The sequence below is a fragment of the Haliotis cracherodii genome, unplaced genomic scaffold (genome assembly GCF_022045235.1).
Source record: "Haliotis cracherodii isolate W230 unplaced genomic scaffold, xgHalCrac1.p SCAF_7, whole genome shotgun sequence".
In the NCBI taxonomy this organism is placed as follows: Eukaryota; Metazoa; Mollusca; class Gastropoda; order Lepetellida; family Haliotidae; genus Haliotis; species Haliotis cracherodii.
In genome coordinates, this window is record NW_027266330.1 from 36,999,129 (window position 1) to 37,014,060 (window position 14,932).

General features: G+C 41.3%; 1 protein-coding gene across 1 annotated transcript; it reads left to right on the forward strand.

Moving 5' to 3' along the window:
* The first annotated feature begins 13,325 nt into the window (after nucleotides 1-13,325).
* Nucleotides 13,326-13,706, forward strand: LOC139448852 (paired box pox-meso protein-like). Its single transcript, XM_071230377.1, has one exon. It carries the CDS (start codon nucleotides 13,326-13,328, stop codon nucleotides 13,704-13,706), a length of 381 nt encoding a protein of 126 aa, XP_071086478.1.
* Nucleotides 13,707-14,932: the final 1,226 nt, after the last annotated feature.

Here is a 14,932-nt window from a genome sequence, read left to right on the forward strand (position 1 = left end):
TTCCATACTTTGGACGTCGGAGTTCGTGATTTTAGTTTTGTAACATATTGCTGCCAAGATTGGCGTTTAATTTGTTTAAATGTTCGTCTGGCTTTAGCACTCAACATTTTATATTTATTCAAATTATGGACCATAGGATGGCGACGAAAATGATGTTCAGCTTTTTGCCTTCCTAGTATGTTTGCAGTCATTAGTAAACCATTGTTTCACTTCACTTCATGTGAATTCTGATTTTGCACTCATGTCGTATAAATAAATATTTTTAGTATCAGGCAACCAAACTGAAAATGTTTTTGAGAGGTAAGAAAGATTTACTCTTCACGACTGGACAGCTATTGGCGTAAGATTTGATGTGCAGTCCGCAACGAAAAGTATTTTTTCAAGTATTGCATATTTCTATAGGCTGTCTGCCAGTGCAGTTTAGCCTGGCAACAGAGACGGAGTGGGAAAGTGGTTAATAGCGCCAGGCGAAGAAGCGCCTGATGCTCAGATTGCATCCCCCTTGAGACCGGTTGATATTCAGACTTGATACAAAATCTGTTGACAAGTCTTTCGTGTTGTCACTACCCCTGGTGTATTGTGCACTCAAAAGAACCCACTCGTTCGATGGCAGTTGACCAGATGGTGGAAACGTGAGTACGTACATACACCTGAAAGTGTCAATGCTTATGCTGTCAGCCTGAGCTTAGACCCGTGAAGATCCGGGATAGAATAGGTCTACAGGAACTGTGCAATTTAGCAAACTTTGATATGTAAACAGCAAATATAATTCAGTTTTATTACATCTGAATATAAGTTAAATCCTACTTGACCTGTGAAGAGCCGGGTTAGCGTAGATATTCAGCAACCCATGTTCGCCTTTAGATGCGACTATGCTTGTCGTAAGAGGCGACTAACGGGATAGGGTGGTCAAGCTCGCTGACTTGGTTGATGTATGTCATCGTATCCCAGTTGCGTGGATCGATGCTCATGATGTCAATCACTGGATTGTCTGGTCCAGACTCGAATATTTACAGACCGGCGTCATATAGCTGGAATATTGCCGAGTGCGGCGTTAAACAACAGGTAGATTGTACTCTTTATTATCGTATAATAACCTTACAAACGTTATCTCTTTTTCAGTACCAGCGAACGTTTTGTTTTTTCGTTCAATGACGTTACACTGTGCATTTGTATTTGCGAAGGCTAATAGATGGTCAGTGATCTCCAGACACTGTGAGTTGGTCGTATGGACAGGTGCACGTGGTTTGACCTCGTTTTTTTACCTCGTATTTTGTAAAGTGGATGATGTCACATCAATATATGTCCCGCCATGTCACATCTGTCGTCTTGTGATGGGTAAGCAGTGCATATCACTTTTGGATTTGATGACTCTAGATATTGTTGGAAAGCCAGCCAACTTCAGTTGAATGTTCTTTAATTAAGTTAAACCGTGTGAAGAAATAAGAACGTTGTAACACTATTTATTTGTAACACTATATACGTTCTTTGAGACAGCAAATTCAGCAGAGTGCGGATCAAAGCTGACTGACGACTAGGCATCACGAGAGTTAAATCCTACACAGATTAGTACACATGTAATAACCCTATCTGTCTGTGAATATACTATAAAACAATACGTGACACCAACAAAGCATAGACTAATGATGCACTAAACAGACCGTACATTTCGACGATGTAATTTGTTTGACACATATGCTTATTACAGACGTCAGCTTTCGGACGATATACGGAAGTGCACGGTTTGAAAGAGCGATGTTTTCATCAAAACAAAGCATCTAAGGGGTCATACATTTTAAATTCTACGTCAACAGACGTTGGCAACAGACGAATGCAGTCAGAGACCATCCTCGGAGTGGCAGGCGACGCGTAACCAATAATCGACAAGACAACTGGATTCGAACAGCACATCTACGAAATCGATTCCACCCAGCAACAGTGACTGCAAGAAGCATCCCTGGCCTTCGACGGATATCTTCAAAAACCGTACGTCGCCGCCTCAGATGTGTAGGGATTGTCGCCAGAAGACCCGCCAAACGTCCCATTTTGACAGGAAACCACCGTCGAGCACGTCTACAGTGGTGCAGACAGCGTTTACACTGGACGACCATGTAGTGGGGACAAATTCTATTCACTGACGAGTCTCGTTTTCACCTCAGCCACAGCGATGGACGGATTCGAATGTATCGACGTCGAGGTGAACGTTACGTCAATCATTGTGTCATGGAAGAAGATCGGTTCGGTGACGGCAGCGTTATGGTATGGGGTGGGATTACAGCAAGACAGAGGACCCGTTTGATAGTGGTAGAGGGAAATCTCAATGGACAGCGCTACCGCGACGCGATCATCGGCCCTGTTGTTCTACCGTTTTGGCGTCGTCATGGCCCAGGCTTTACCTTTCAGCATGACAACGTCCGGCCTCATATTGCTCGACTTGTTCAGGATTCTCTTCATCAAAACAACGTGAATGTCATCCCCTGGCCGGCTCGCTCCCCTGATCTCTCACCAATCGAGCACATGTGGGATGAGATGAATCGGCGCCTTCGACGTCAACCACGTGTTCCACAGACACTCCAGGAACTTCAAAACATGCTCCAGCAGATATGGACAGATATCCCACACTACTTTGTGCGACGCCTGGTCCATTCCATGAGACGAAGATGTGTTGCTTGCATCGCAACCAGAGGTGGACACACACGCTATTAATTTGTAAATTGACAATTTGGCAGGTTCGTGATTTTTATGAAATCATGCATTTTCTGAAGTCAGTAGGGCAAATTAAACCATTTGAACACTTACGGGAGTCTTTTATCTGTTGCAAACCGAAATGTTTCAGATTTGGTAAAAAAAACATAACTTTGCATTAAATCTTATACAATGTCACAGGAACTTTTGTTGTTCAGTATATATCATTGGTGGAGGTGTCCAAGAACTGAGAATACTTTTGAGCAATATAAAATTATCTACGCAAACGTATAAATGTAAATACCTGCTTCTTGAGCTTGTGAAAGCAAAGACGGAAAGTCATATTGACAATGCCGCTAACCGTGAAGATCAGTATAGGTCTTCAGCAGCCCATGTTAGTCGCAAGAGGCGACTGAAGGGATCAGGTGGCCAGGCTTGCTGACTTGGTATCCACATTTCGTATATCGAAGCTCATGATGGCAATCACTGGATGGTCTATTCCAGATTTTATTATTTACAGATCGCCGTCATACAGCTGGGATATTGCGGCAGTTAAACAAAATACAAATAAACAAAACTTACCTAAACAGCACACCTGACCAATTGGACACGTGAAAGGGGCAAATACTCCTGCGGCCATACAGTTGCTAACACATGAGAATCCGGGAAATTGGCATGCTGAAATAATGAAAAGAAATTGAGAAATTGAGAAATGATCGTGGGTCATTGTCGTTAATCATGTCTGTTTTTCACAAAACAGATAATTTTGAAATAACGTGGCTCAAATAATCTAATACAATCAATGCAACAAAAATATGCTTCCTTGAACCCTAAGAAGTAATATAATTGGATACCGACCATTTCATGTCCTTGTTGAGGGCCTGAAATAATTTTTGAAAAAGTACAGCCTGTTCCCAAAATCATGAAGAAAACATACCTTGTCAGGTTTTACAAGAAAAATGATAATTTCAACGAAATGATATAGTGATGAGTTGGTCTTCACATCACACTGAAGTTATGTCTAGTCGTGTCCGGAGGAGCATAAGAGCTGAAACATATGGGCAATGGAACCCATATCTTCAGAATGACGAGCAAACGGTTTTACCACTTGCCAACCTACCACGCTGGATGTGAAACTTACAAATCAGTATTTGGGCTCCAGCCAAAGGAGAACACGATGCAATACTTCAGTTGAGACAGCAATGACTCACTAACTACGCGAATGACATACAAACTTCTAGCTTGTCTAGCTTGTCCAAACATCTAGTTAATGTCTCTTTGGCTAACGCAGTTACTTCCAAGAAGATGCGGCACCGCATTACCTTGACCATCTACTCGTGTGAGAAATAATATAAGAAGAAGACAGCATATTTGAGCAACTGCCATTTCGATTTTCGGCATGCATCCGCTCTTGAACAAGTACAGATTTCGTCTGCTATAGTTTTGCGTTTTGAATCATAAATAAACATGTTTTTTTTATTTCCCCTAAGGCACCGTGTGATCTTATCCATGACAAGTGACTATAACAATCCTTCATCTTACAGTTCACTTACTATGTTGTGTAATTATCTAATTATCACGTATTAATGTTTTATCTTTGTGGTGAGATGACTTTGATGAGAACATAAATACCATACCCAATCGCCCTTATATCTGATTTAGAATCATTTCTTGCAAGGGGATAATTACACAACAATTGTGTATTATGAGCAATGTCCCGCCCGGTCGGGGAACTCTAATACACAATAAATCAAATCACCGGATCTATTCTGACCCGGAATAAACACGGGGTCAATAGAGAACAACTCCTGACAAGGGACTATGGGGTAGGGGGTTGCGGTTCATGTTCAGGGGCCGATTTTCACAATGTGAGTGATGGAGTTATAATTTAACGTGGCATCGGCATTATTTCAGCCATATAGCGACTTACACGATGTAAATGTCCTTAGTTCAACGAGTTTCTGTGAAATATTGGTGTTCATTAAATGACATAATCATAACATTCGAGTGGACAGGTTTCGTCATACGGTTCAGTATATACTTTCTGATGAAAGGTTCACCGTCAAGCAATTGCAAGGGATTTACATTATCAAACAGTGAATCTGGAAGATTGCTTTTCCCGTGTAAGCGGACTACTTGAAAGAAATTGGTCTGTGTCATACATTTTAGATATGTATGTGAAAATAACTAATTGCTTGTTTTTAAGTTTGGTATGATGCTTTACACAGATTATTGAAGGCTCTGCCCAGGAGGTTAAAGTGCTCAGTCTGCTAAATTATGGTTCCCCTGTGTGACACGTAATTGCCATCAAAATCAATGAACTAGCATCATCCAGTGTTTTAAGACACGTGAAGGTCCGGGGTAGAATAGGTCTTCAGCAACCCATGCTTGCCGTAAAAGGCGACTATGCTTGTCGTAAAAGGCGACTAACGGGATCGGGTGGTCAGACTTGCTGACTTGGTCGATCCCCATTGCGTGGATTGATGTTCATGATGTCAATCACTGGATGTTCTGGTCCAGACTCGATTATTTACAGACCGCCGTCATATAGCTGGAATATTGCTGAGTGCGACGTAAAACAACAACCCAACAAGTGTTTTCAGCCAACTCATTGCTGAGTACTTCCAAATATGTGCTAGTATTGTGCACAACCACCAGCAGCTAAAGGGATGACATAAATCCTGGCTGGGGTACCATGCAGGCACCTGAGGCACCATAAGTCCCTATGATTCCTGTGGGAGCCAGTTTTGGATGATAAATTATGTTATCACGATATTTTCTTCTCACCATATCGCTATATGGCTGAAATAATGCCGATGCGACGATAAATTTTAACTCACTCTTCTCACTCCCTCCTTCGGGCTCACCAGAAACCTATGGCCGTGTGTTCGAATCCCTGTTCGCCTCGGTTATGTATCTAGGTTTGTCAGCACCATAACCGTGCTCGTGGGTTTCACCAAAGTGGTAAACTTTGGGCTTTCATCCACCTAAAGCAAACGTGCCGTGATATAGATCTTATACTGTTCAAAGCGGCTACCTCACTCACTCTTCTCACTCGACAATACTGAATGCTATGATCAGATCCCTTCAATCATTGTCTTCAATATAAATATTAATGAGCTGTTCTCTTAAAAGAGACTTTCTTCGCGCAGGAGATATAAATTCAAATCAGCCATCGTATGCCTCCAGGTTACTACCAGTGTGGTAGATTAAAGGAAATAAGTCAGGCGTAATTTGTGATATCAGCAAAATACTTCACATAAACTTGCCTCGGGAAATGAACAAGCCTATGGTGGTATATTGGGCTATGTACGAATGTGAAGTTGTTTAAGGATTATCTTCAATATATGTTTCAACGTAATTGTCAATGTATGTGTGTTCTGCACATAAAACAACCCTAAAAGATGCATTAAGTAGCTGAAAACTGCGAAGCCATCCCACGACCAACTTAAGAAACAATACCGAAGGATATGGCTGCCAAGAAGTCAAAAGTTGCTTACACTGTATATCTGTTTAAACTAGTAAAACAAATGAACATGCATGCAATGTTGGCACAACAAGTCAACTGTACTATTTTACAAACTATATATATAGCATCAGCAGTCGTCAAACCCTCGGGTATTGCCAGAATTGAACACCCCCCGTGATATTGGTGGAATATTGTTAAAAGTGGCGTAAAACCATACTCACTCACTCACTTAAAACCCCTCGGGTAGAATTTTCCTGTCCTACACCCGGGGCATGAAAGAGTCTTATAATCTAAAACCCCCAAACGGGTACAAGCTTTTAATTTATTACATTTTTAAGAAAGTACTTTGGTGAGGTACCGGTAACTTTATAACGGAAACATTATCCCAGCTGGGAGAAATATTGAAACAAGATGGTTATAAACTAGAACTGTCGTCAGAATGGCAGAGTAACATCCCTTGCTTGTGGCAATAACTGTAGGAATAGTTCTTTGGAACTTGTGTCCATAAATAGAGAAGATAACTCCAATCTATATATGTTACAGGTAATATGTATAATCATGGAATATGTATAATCCCTGAAATTTTCAGGGAATATATTTAATGTCTGATTCACTTAGGGAATATACATAATCCCTAAAACCTATAAATTTCAGGTATTATACATTTTCCCTGATTTAACAACACGTTTCTTTAGACATATTCCCTGAAATTTCTTTTGAGGCTCTTATAAAGTCATATAGTTATATAAAGTTCAGAGAATACACATATTCCCTGATTATACATATTTCCTGTAACATATATTCGTTATTCACAATCCAACCATCAAGGGGTTCTCTGTACATGTACCAATGCAAGTGTGATTGATGTTGGCACAGAACTTTGTGAGTAATTAACTTGTGTACAGACGACCCGATTCCAGTAAACCTTGGTTTCTTCATTCCAGGGGTACATTTTTAGTTAGTTAGTTTGTTTGTTGTTTAACGCCGCACTCAGCAATATTCCAGCTCATGACGGCGGTCTGTAAATAATCGCGTCTGGACCAGAAAATCGAGTGATTGACATCATGATAATCAATCCACGCAATTGGGATACGATAACATGCATCAACCAAATCAGCGAGTCTGACCACTCAATCCCGTTAGTCGCCTCATACGACAAGCATAGTCACCTTCTACGGCAAGCACTGGTTTCTGAAGTCCTATTCTACCCTGGATCTTCACGGGTTTGGTACATTTTTGTTTAACGCCACACTCAGCAATATTCCAGCTATGTGGCGGCGGTCTGTAAATAATCGAGTCTGGACCAGAAAATCCAGTGATTGACATCATGATCATCGATTCACGCAATTGGGATACGATCATACTGCAAACACGAAAACAAGCCTATGGTGGTACAGTTGAAAAGTAGCTGAAAACTGCGAAGCCATCCCACGACCAACTTAAGAAACAATACCGAAGGATATGGCTGCCAAGAAGTCAAAAGTTGCTTACACTGTATATCTGTTTAAACTAGTAAAACAAATGAACATGCATGCAATCTTGGCACAACAAGTCAGGAATTTATTGGGAGAGAACGATATCATCAAGCTCCTCCTTTTCGTGATTGACATTGTCAATCAAGCAACAGCCTCTACCGGTATTTCTACTTCTTAGATTTCATTGGGCAGTTAAATTACAGACGGGGGTTTGACGCTGTTCTCGTAGCGCTTAGCAGGAGTGAGTTCTGCATAGTCGGATTGGTTAACGCCTCGTCCAATTTTTGCGTTTCGTGCATGCGCGATTTTGCGGATTGTTTGTTAGATTTAATGTCACCACTATTTGACCGTGATTCATAAACACATTCTTATGATAAGGTCGACATCGTACGATGTCGCCAAAATGAATGGCACGCACTTGGTCGGCACGCATTTGTCATAGACTAACCCAATGATAACAGTAAGAATTTGAGTCAAACTAATTGGGAAAGCACAAGGCTCAGGAACGGCTGAATATGGGGAAAAGATTAATACTTTCGCATGTTATATAATCGTCAAATACTCAAACTAATATAAACCTAGATAATTTGACGGCTTTCAATTTTGTTTTTTGTATAAGGTAACCTTTGTGTATATTGTCAGATAATATATGCATATATATTTTTCCGATATCGCATTGAATTGAGAAATGTTTAGTGATAATTTTAAGGTTCATCCACTTTCTCATTTGCACATGACACTTAAGCAGTACTATGCTTGATATTATAATGTAGCAGGTCATACTGGCCGGGCATTTTACACATATACCGGAAATACGTAACATTTGTTATGATGTACGATTCTTCTTCTTACACACACACACACACACACACACACACACACACACACACACACACACACACTATTTTTTTAAATTAAATCTAACCTTGCGAGTCAGCATGAAACTAGAAATAACTGCATTGGTTCTGTACATCTCAGCTATGGCCTCTCCTTTTGTGGAATAAGGTTTTATGGTTGTAAAATGTTTTCCGTCCCATATTGATAGGCAGGTCAACCATATGATTACTGATGAGGGGAAGGGTCTCCTGTCCTCCCAACAGCCCAGTTGTATACTGTGCAATTTAGCAAACTTTGATATGTCAACAGCAAATATAATTCAGTTTTATGTCATCTGAATATCAGTTGAGTCCTACTTGAAGATCCGGGTTAGAGAAGATTTACTCGTCCTGTTCTCCAACCACGACATCGACAGTACAAGCACGACATCACATTTGGCGTCATCGTGAGTGGAGGCCTGTCATCTTCTCTGATGAAAGTCGCTTTTGTGTCTCCCATGCAGTCGGAAGAGTCAGAATTTGGCGGCGTCGAGGTGATCGTTTCGCTGACGGAAACGTATGGAAAGGGATCCATGGGGTGGACCTAGCGTCATGATATGGGCAGGGATAGGTTTTAATGCGAGACTTGGACCCATGTGCTTTCTGAATGTTGGTCAAGGTCGGGGACACGGCGTCACTGCTCAGCGGTATATCGACCAAGTGATCAGAGCCCACGTTGTTCCATTTTTTGCACAACATCAACAACACATTTTCCAGCAAGACAACACTCGTCCCCATGTTACTGCACGTACATCCTGTGCAGCTGTACACAGCATGTGCAACTCAAAATTCGCTGTCACTTTGGAAAGCATGATCTGTGGTCATTCAAAAATTCAAAACTTCTCAGGCGCAGACACAAGCATATCACAAGCAAATCATGCCAAGATTGACAGCTTCACAGCGTCATGAAGCCATTAGAATGATCCGAGCGAGAATGAGGCAACAACAGGTGGCAACACATTTCCAATGCCATCGTAACACGATATCGGCATTGGTGAGGCGTTATCAGAACACAAATGACGTTGCCGACCACCCACGTTCAGGACGTCCCCGAGTAACGACGCCGAGACAGGACAGATGGATTCGAGTTACACATCTCCGACACAGGTGCCAAACGGCAGTAACGACGTCCCAGACAATTCCTGGACTGCGCCGTATTAGATGGTGTCGAAATCATGTTCGCCAACCTCGAATATGGTGGAGAAATGTTGTCTTTACAGATGAATCGAGGTTCAACATTTCCCACAGTGACGGGCGCCGACGTGTCTACCGGCGTTTGGGAGAACGTTATGCACGCAACTGTATTGTGGAGAGGAATCGTTTTGGAGGTGGCTCTGTTATGATTTGGGATGGAATAACAGCACGGCACCGAACCCCTTTGGTGGTTGTTCAGGGCAATCTCACCGGTGTTACAGAGATCAGATTCTGAGGCCTGTGGTCATTCCTTTCCTGCAACGTCATGGCCAGGGATTGACATTTCAACAGGACAACGCTCGTCCTCACACGGCTAGGGTCGCAATGGATTTCCCTTCACCATAACAATGTCATGTTACTGCCATGGCCTGCAAGTTCTCCAGATCTCTCCCCAATAGAGCATGTGTGGGATGAAATTGAGCGCCGTCTGCGTCGTCTTCCACATCATCCAGATAACGTCCGTGATTTGGCACAGGATTTGAGGAGGATATGACAGGCCATTCCCCAGGCCTTCCATGCCCATTTGGTGGACTCCATGCGTCGCCGATGCACTGCTGTGATTCACGCACAGGGTGGTCAAACCCGTTATTGACTTTGTGACTTTGTCGTTTGACCCCCTACTCCAATTTGATCTTCTGACGTCATCGTAACAGATGTTGTTCTGGTCCCGTTGACATTTTCTTATGGTCCGATCATTCAGCTGCTACAGCGTCTGCATCATTTTGTTCTTGCTGTGTTGTATTTCAATCCAGAATATATTTTCTCCGTGCACAGTTTCTTTATGTGGCTAGTATATATACATTACAATGATGTGTTAAATTCAACAGAAACCGTAAAAGTTTCCGTCCTGTTGGACGCCATGACTGACGCTAAATCACGCACAACGACAACGTTAGTTATCTGCATTTCTGACTAATTATCTTGGTAACATTGGGAAACATTAAACAAATAACAGTGCGCAAATTGTCAGAATGTTTCTGATTACTTACTTGACACATTTATTTATATACGATCCCTCAATCAACGAAAATCCTTCTCTTGAAATCCCGCGTACTGTTTTCACTGAACATGCCATTTTGTAAAAGTCGGTCACCGGTAGAGATGTCATACGGAAGTAAACATTGTTGTACATATTTAGTAATTGCTTTGAGGTGTAAACTTTTAACTCGGCATCCAGCGTGTTCTTTGTTTTAGTCTAGTTTGCATTATCATCAACGCCTTGATGATCCTCAGATATGGCGAAAACCTTTTTGTGTAGGGTCACATAACTTATAAGTAGTAAGCAGTACATAGGATGACGTCACTTATGACAATGGTGTTCTGTATAAATGTCCTACTGCGATCATGAGGATAAACAAAAAGCATTGATTCGATGCTAAAAAGGTGCGATTTTGGGGGGGTGTAAGAAACAGATTACTGCAGATTACTTTCGCTCGTTAGATACGTTTTAAAACAACTCGTTGTAAGATCAATGGTATCTAACATACACTCGTGTAGTTATCTCTATGTACCAGTGTGAATCGTCGTATGACATCTATTGCCAGTTACAGCAGTCCCGATAAAGAGAATATGCACACATTCTGAAAGTAATGTGTGATAAGACAAGCACCAAACTTATACTCTTTATGGGTTAATAGGTACGTGTTTTAAAGTGCCATGCTGAACTATCATTCCAATTCGAAATAATAGAACATTGTTTGAAAGTTGACATTCATAAGAAAACGGTATAAAGAGGATTTTTTATACTAGCTTGACTCAGTCATTATACTTAAATGCATCAGGTAAGTCTGCCATACAGGCCTGAAAGAAATATATTCAAAACAGCCCAATATTTGGCAAAATGAAGAAAGTCACTTGGCTCCTCTTTATTATATTTTATAACCATTATTTAACAACTTTTTTTTTCTGAAAAATATGGTCATTTCAGAGATTAGATGTCTAGCATCAGGTCTGTCGTTCGTTTACTGTAGCAGTGTTGACATTAAAATGATAGTTACATATATCAATTTATACAGAGGATATTTATCCTTTCAGGAAGGGTGTCGGAGTTGCTTAAAACACATATATGTGGACATATATGTATGGACATTTGGATAAATAGAGATATACCTTCTTGTAGAAAGTTCATATTTAAAAGAAAAATTGAATAAATGTGTGCGTAATCTGGTTAATACCAAGTTTAGCCATATTCAGCCGTATTGCGGTATTGGTTTTCCACATACAAGACGAACCATGAAATCATGACTTGGATTTGGACCTGGCTTTCTGATGTTATGTAACTACTAGTCAATACCCCATAATCTCCTATAGAAAAAAAGAGCCGTAAGTACGAATAGAGATCCCAAGATGAAACTGATGAATACTGTGTAAACTGAATAACACATATACATTCATAGACACTCTGAATTTATAACAAAACGTAGCTGTCTATATATCGATAGAACCATGAAGAAATCTAAACTTGCATGGGATCGTTTGGATAGTTGTACTTCACGATCAGACTAAAGCTTATTCACTGAATGTGTATTATTTTGACACAAGGAGCCCCAGTGGGGTGGAAATTTCAGCCTGAACCTGTTGAACATCCAGTCTTGTTTCATTTTGGGCTATAGCATTACAGTAAGGACTGGGCGGAAGGCGAAATAATATGGTCCAGGGACTGTATCGCTATCGTGATCTCTAGAGGTATGCAATTTGAGCCATCTGAGACAGCGACTCGACACCTGTTTGCACCCATCAGATACCAGTCACTACTGTCACTTCTTCTCTCTCCCAACGAAAACAAATACAAAAATTGTCGGAAGCGTTTATCTTTAAACCTGCTAATTTACTATTTAGATACATGTTTGTCTTTTAAGTACTTATATGTATCTCGTAATCAAAAATGTATTATTTGTATCTGCGATGCTGGTTCAGTTATTGTCGCCGTTGTGTAGCTTTTGTCGAGGTGAGTCTACTTATACACACGTATTCTGAACATATACAGAATTTCATTGTTCATTATTCAAAATGTTCCCGTGAAGATTCGGGTTAGAATAGGCCTTCAGCACCCCATGCTTTTAAGAGGCTACTAACAGGAACGGGTGGTCAGACTCAATGACTTGGTTGAGGCATGTCATCGTATCACAATTGCGAAGGTCGATGCTCTTGATGTCAATAACTGGATTGTCTTTCCATGACTCGATAATTTACAAACCACCGTCATATAGCTGGAATAATGCTGCATGCGGCGTTGAACAACAAACAATCAAACAAAAATTATTTTTGAACACATCCCAACGATGAAAAATGAAACTTCTTAATTCTATATATACTATCCAAAAAAAGAAACGCATAGGTGTTACTGATATGTCAAAACGACAATAATATCTTTTGTATTCATATTATCGTCAAAATATGTATCAATATTGGTAAAAGCATCAATTGACACACTTCCGTTTGCAACGAATCGATTTTGCTTGAAAATGTTGACTTTGATGTGTTTTTTTTAGAATGATTAAGAAATGCATCGCCACAACGCAACAAGTGGCAATTGGGCAGGAAAAGCATGCAGTGTCTGGCAATAAAAAGCAAGCTTGCATTCGGAAATAGGCATTCGTTCAGAAGGTGTTTCCAAGCCAAATGAACATGCCACGTCTTGATGCTGCCACAAGGAACATCGCCATTGGAAGACTGCAGGCTGGAGAGTCCAAATCTTCTGTTGCCCGACGTCTGAATGTTAGCCAAAGCACAATATCACGGCTTGCAGCTCGTTACAAACAAACAGGCACAACAAATGACCGTCCCCGTACAGGAAGACCTAGAATAACCACGCCAGCCCAGGATCGCTACATCCGGGTCCTCCATTTGCGTGACCGTACTGCTACAGGCCAGACTGTACGGAACAGGCTTAGAGAACATGGACCGAGAGCCAGGAGACCCTACGTCGGGAACGTGCTACGTCGTCACCATCGTGCTCATCGTCTCGGTTGGTGTAACAATGTGACTGCCTGGAACCTTCGCAACTGAGTCCATATTCCTGTTGCAGAGACGTAATGGTAGAAACCGGGTCTACAGACGTGTTCATGAACGTTATGCCCCTAACTGTGTGCGTCAAGTGTAGGGAGTGTGATGATGTGGGTGGCAATATCCTACACTGATCGTACCGATCTTGTCCACGTCCAGGGAAACCTGACGGCTGTACGCTACAGCCATTGACGTCCAACGTGAGATTTTCCCGCAGGACAACGCCCGGCCCCACACGGCACGTGTCACAATGACTTTTCTCGCTGCTAATAATGTCAACGTGCTCCCCTGGCCGTCCCGTTCCCCGGATCTTAACCCAATAGAGCACCTGTGGGATGAACTTGATCGCCGTCTCCGTCAGCGTCAACATCAACCTTAAACTCTCCAGGCACTAGCTTCATATATGCAGGAGGAGTGGCGGAGGATTCAGAAGGCCGTTATCCAGATTCGCATCCACTCGATAACAAGGCGTGTGAGAACTGTTCCGTGCACGTGGTGGGCACAACAGATATTGATACTACATTCACGTTTGAGGAATATTGTGAATGCCTTACCTCCAGTTATGGACATCATTGTATAGACATTGGTCTCTCCTAGGCGGATGTAAAATTTCATGTACTCAAGTTCATTTCCTACCAAGTTATTCATGTTTGAATATACAACATTTTCTCAGAAAATACGGGTTATGCGGTTCTTTCTTTCAATAGTATATTTAGTTTTATTTATGAAATAATTAGATTAATAATTTTATCACTTACGTTGATTTCTTGTACGTCACACTATGCACATTTTTAAACCCCTAAACTATAAATATAGTCCCAGCCCAAATGCAAGAAAAGTGCCTATCTTTTAGAATCTCCCAGAAACAGTAAAAGTGTTTTCCAGTAATTTGTATGACATCTCCCACCCTCCAGAAAGTCCTCTTGATATGGAACTAGCCACAGAATGTATCAGGTAACTACAATAAACAAACAAGGTTTCTCTCATTGCTTGACCCGTGTTGGTTGAACATGTGGAGCACAGTCTCTGATGTTCTAGGGTGGGAGTTTTTTTTATGTCATCCAAGTTCAATAAAAATACTGTAGTTAATTTATGGTTGCTCGATTACTTACAGACCGCCGTCATATAGCTGGAATATTGCTGAGTGCGGCGTGAAACAACCAACCAACCAATCCAAGAAGATTGAGTTGGTATACCCATCCTATTCGTCTATTCGCCAAAGGTTGTGT

Bases quoted from the DNA above. Each gene is read 5' to 3' on its own strand.
- LOC139448852 (XM_071230377.1), top strand. From the start codon at position 13,326: ATGCCACGTCTTGATGCTGCCACAAGGAACATCGCCATTGGAAGACTG.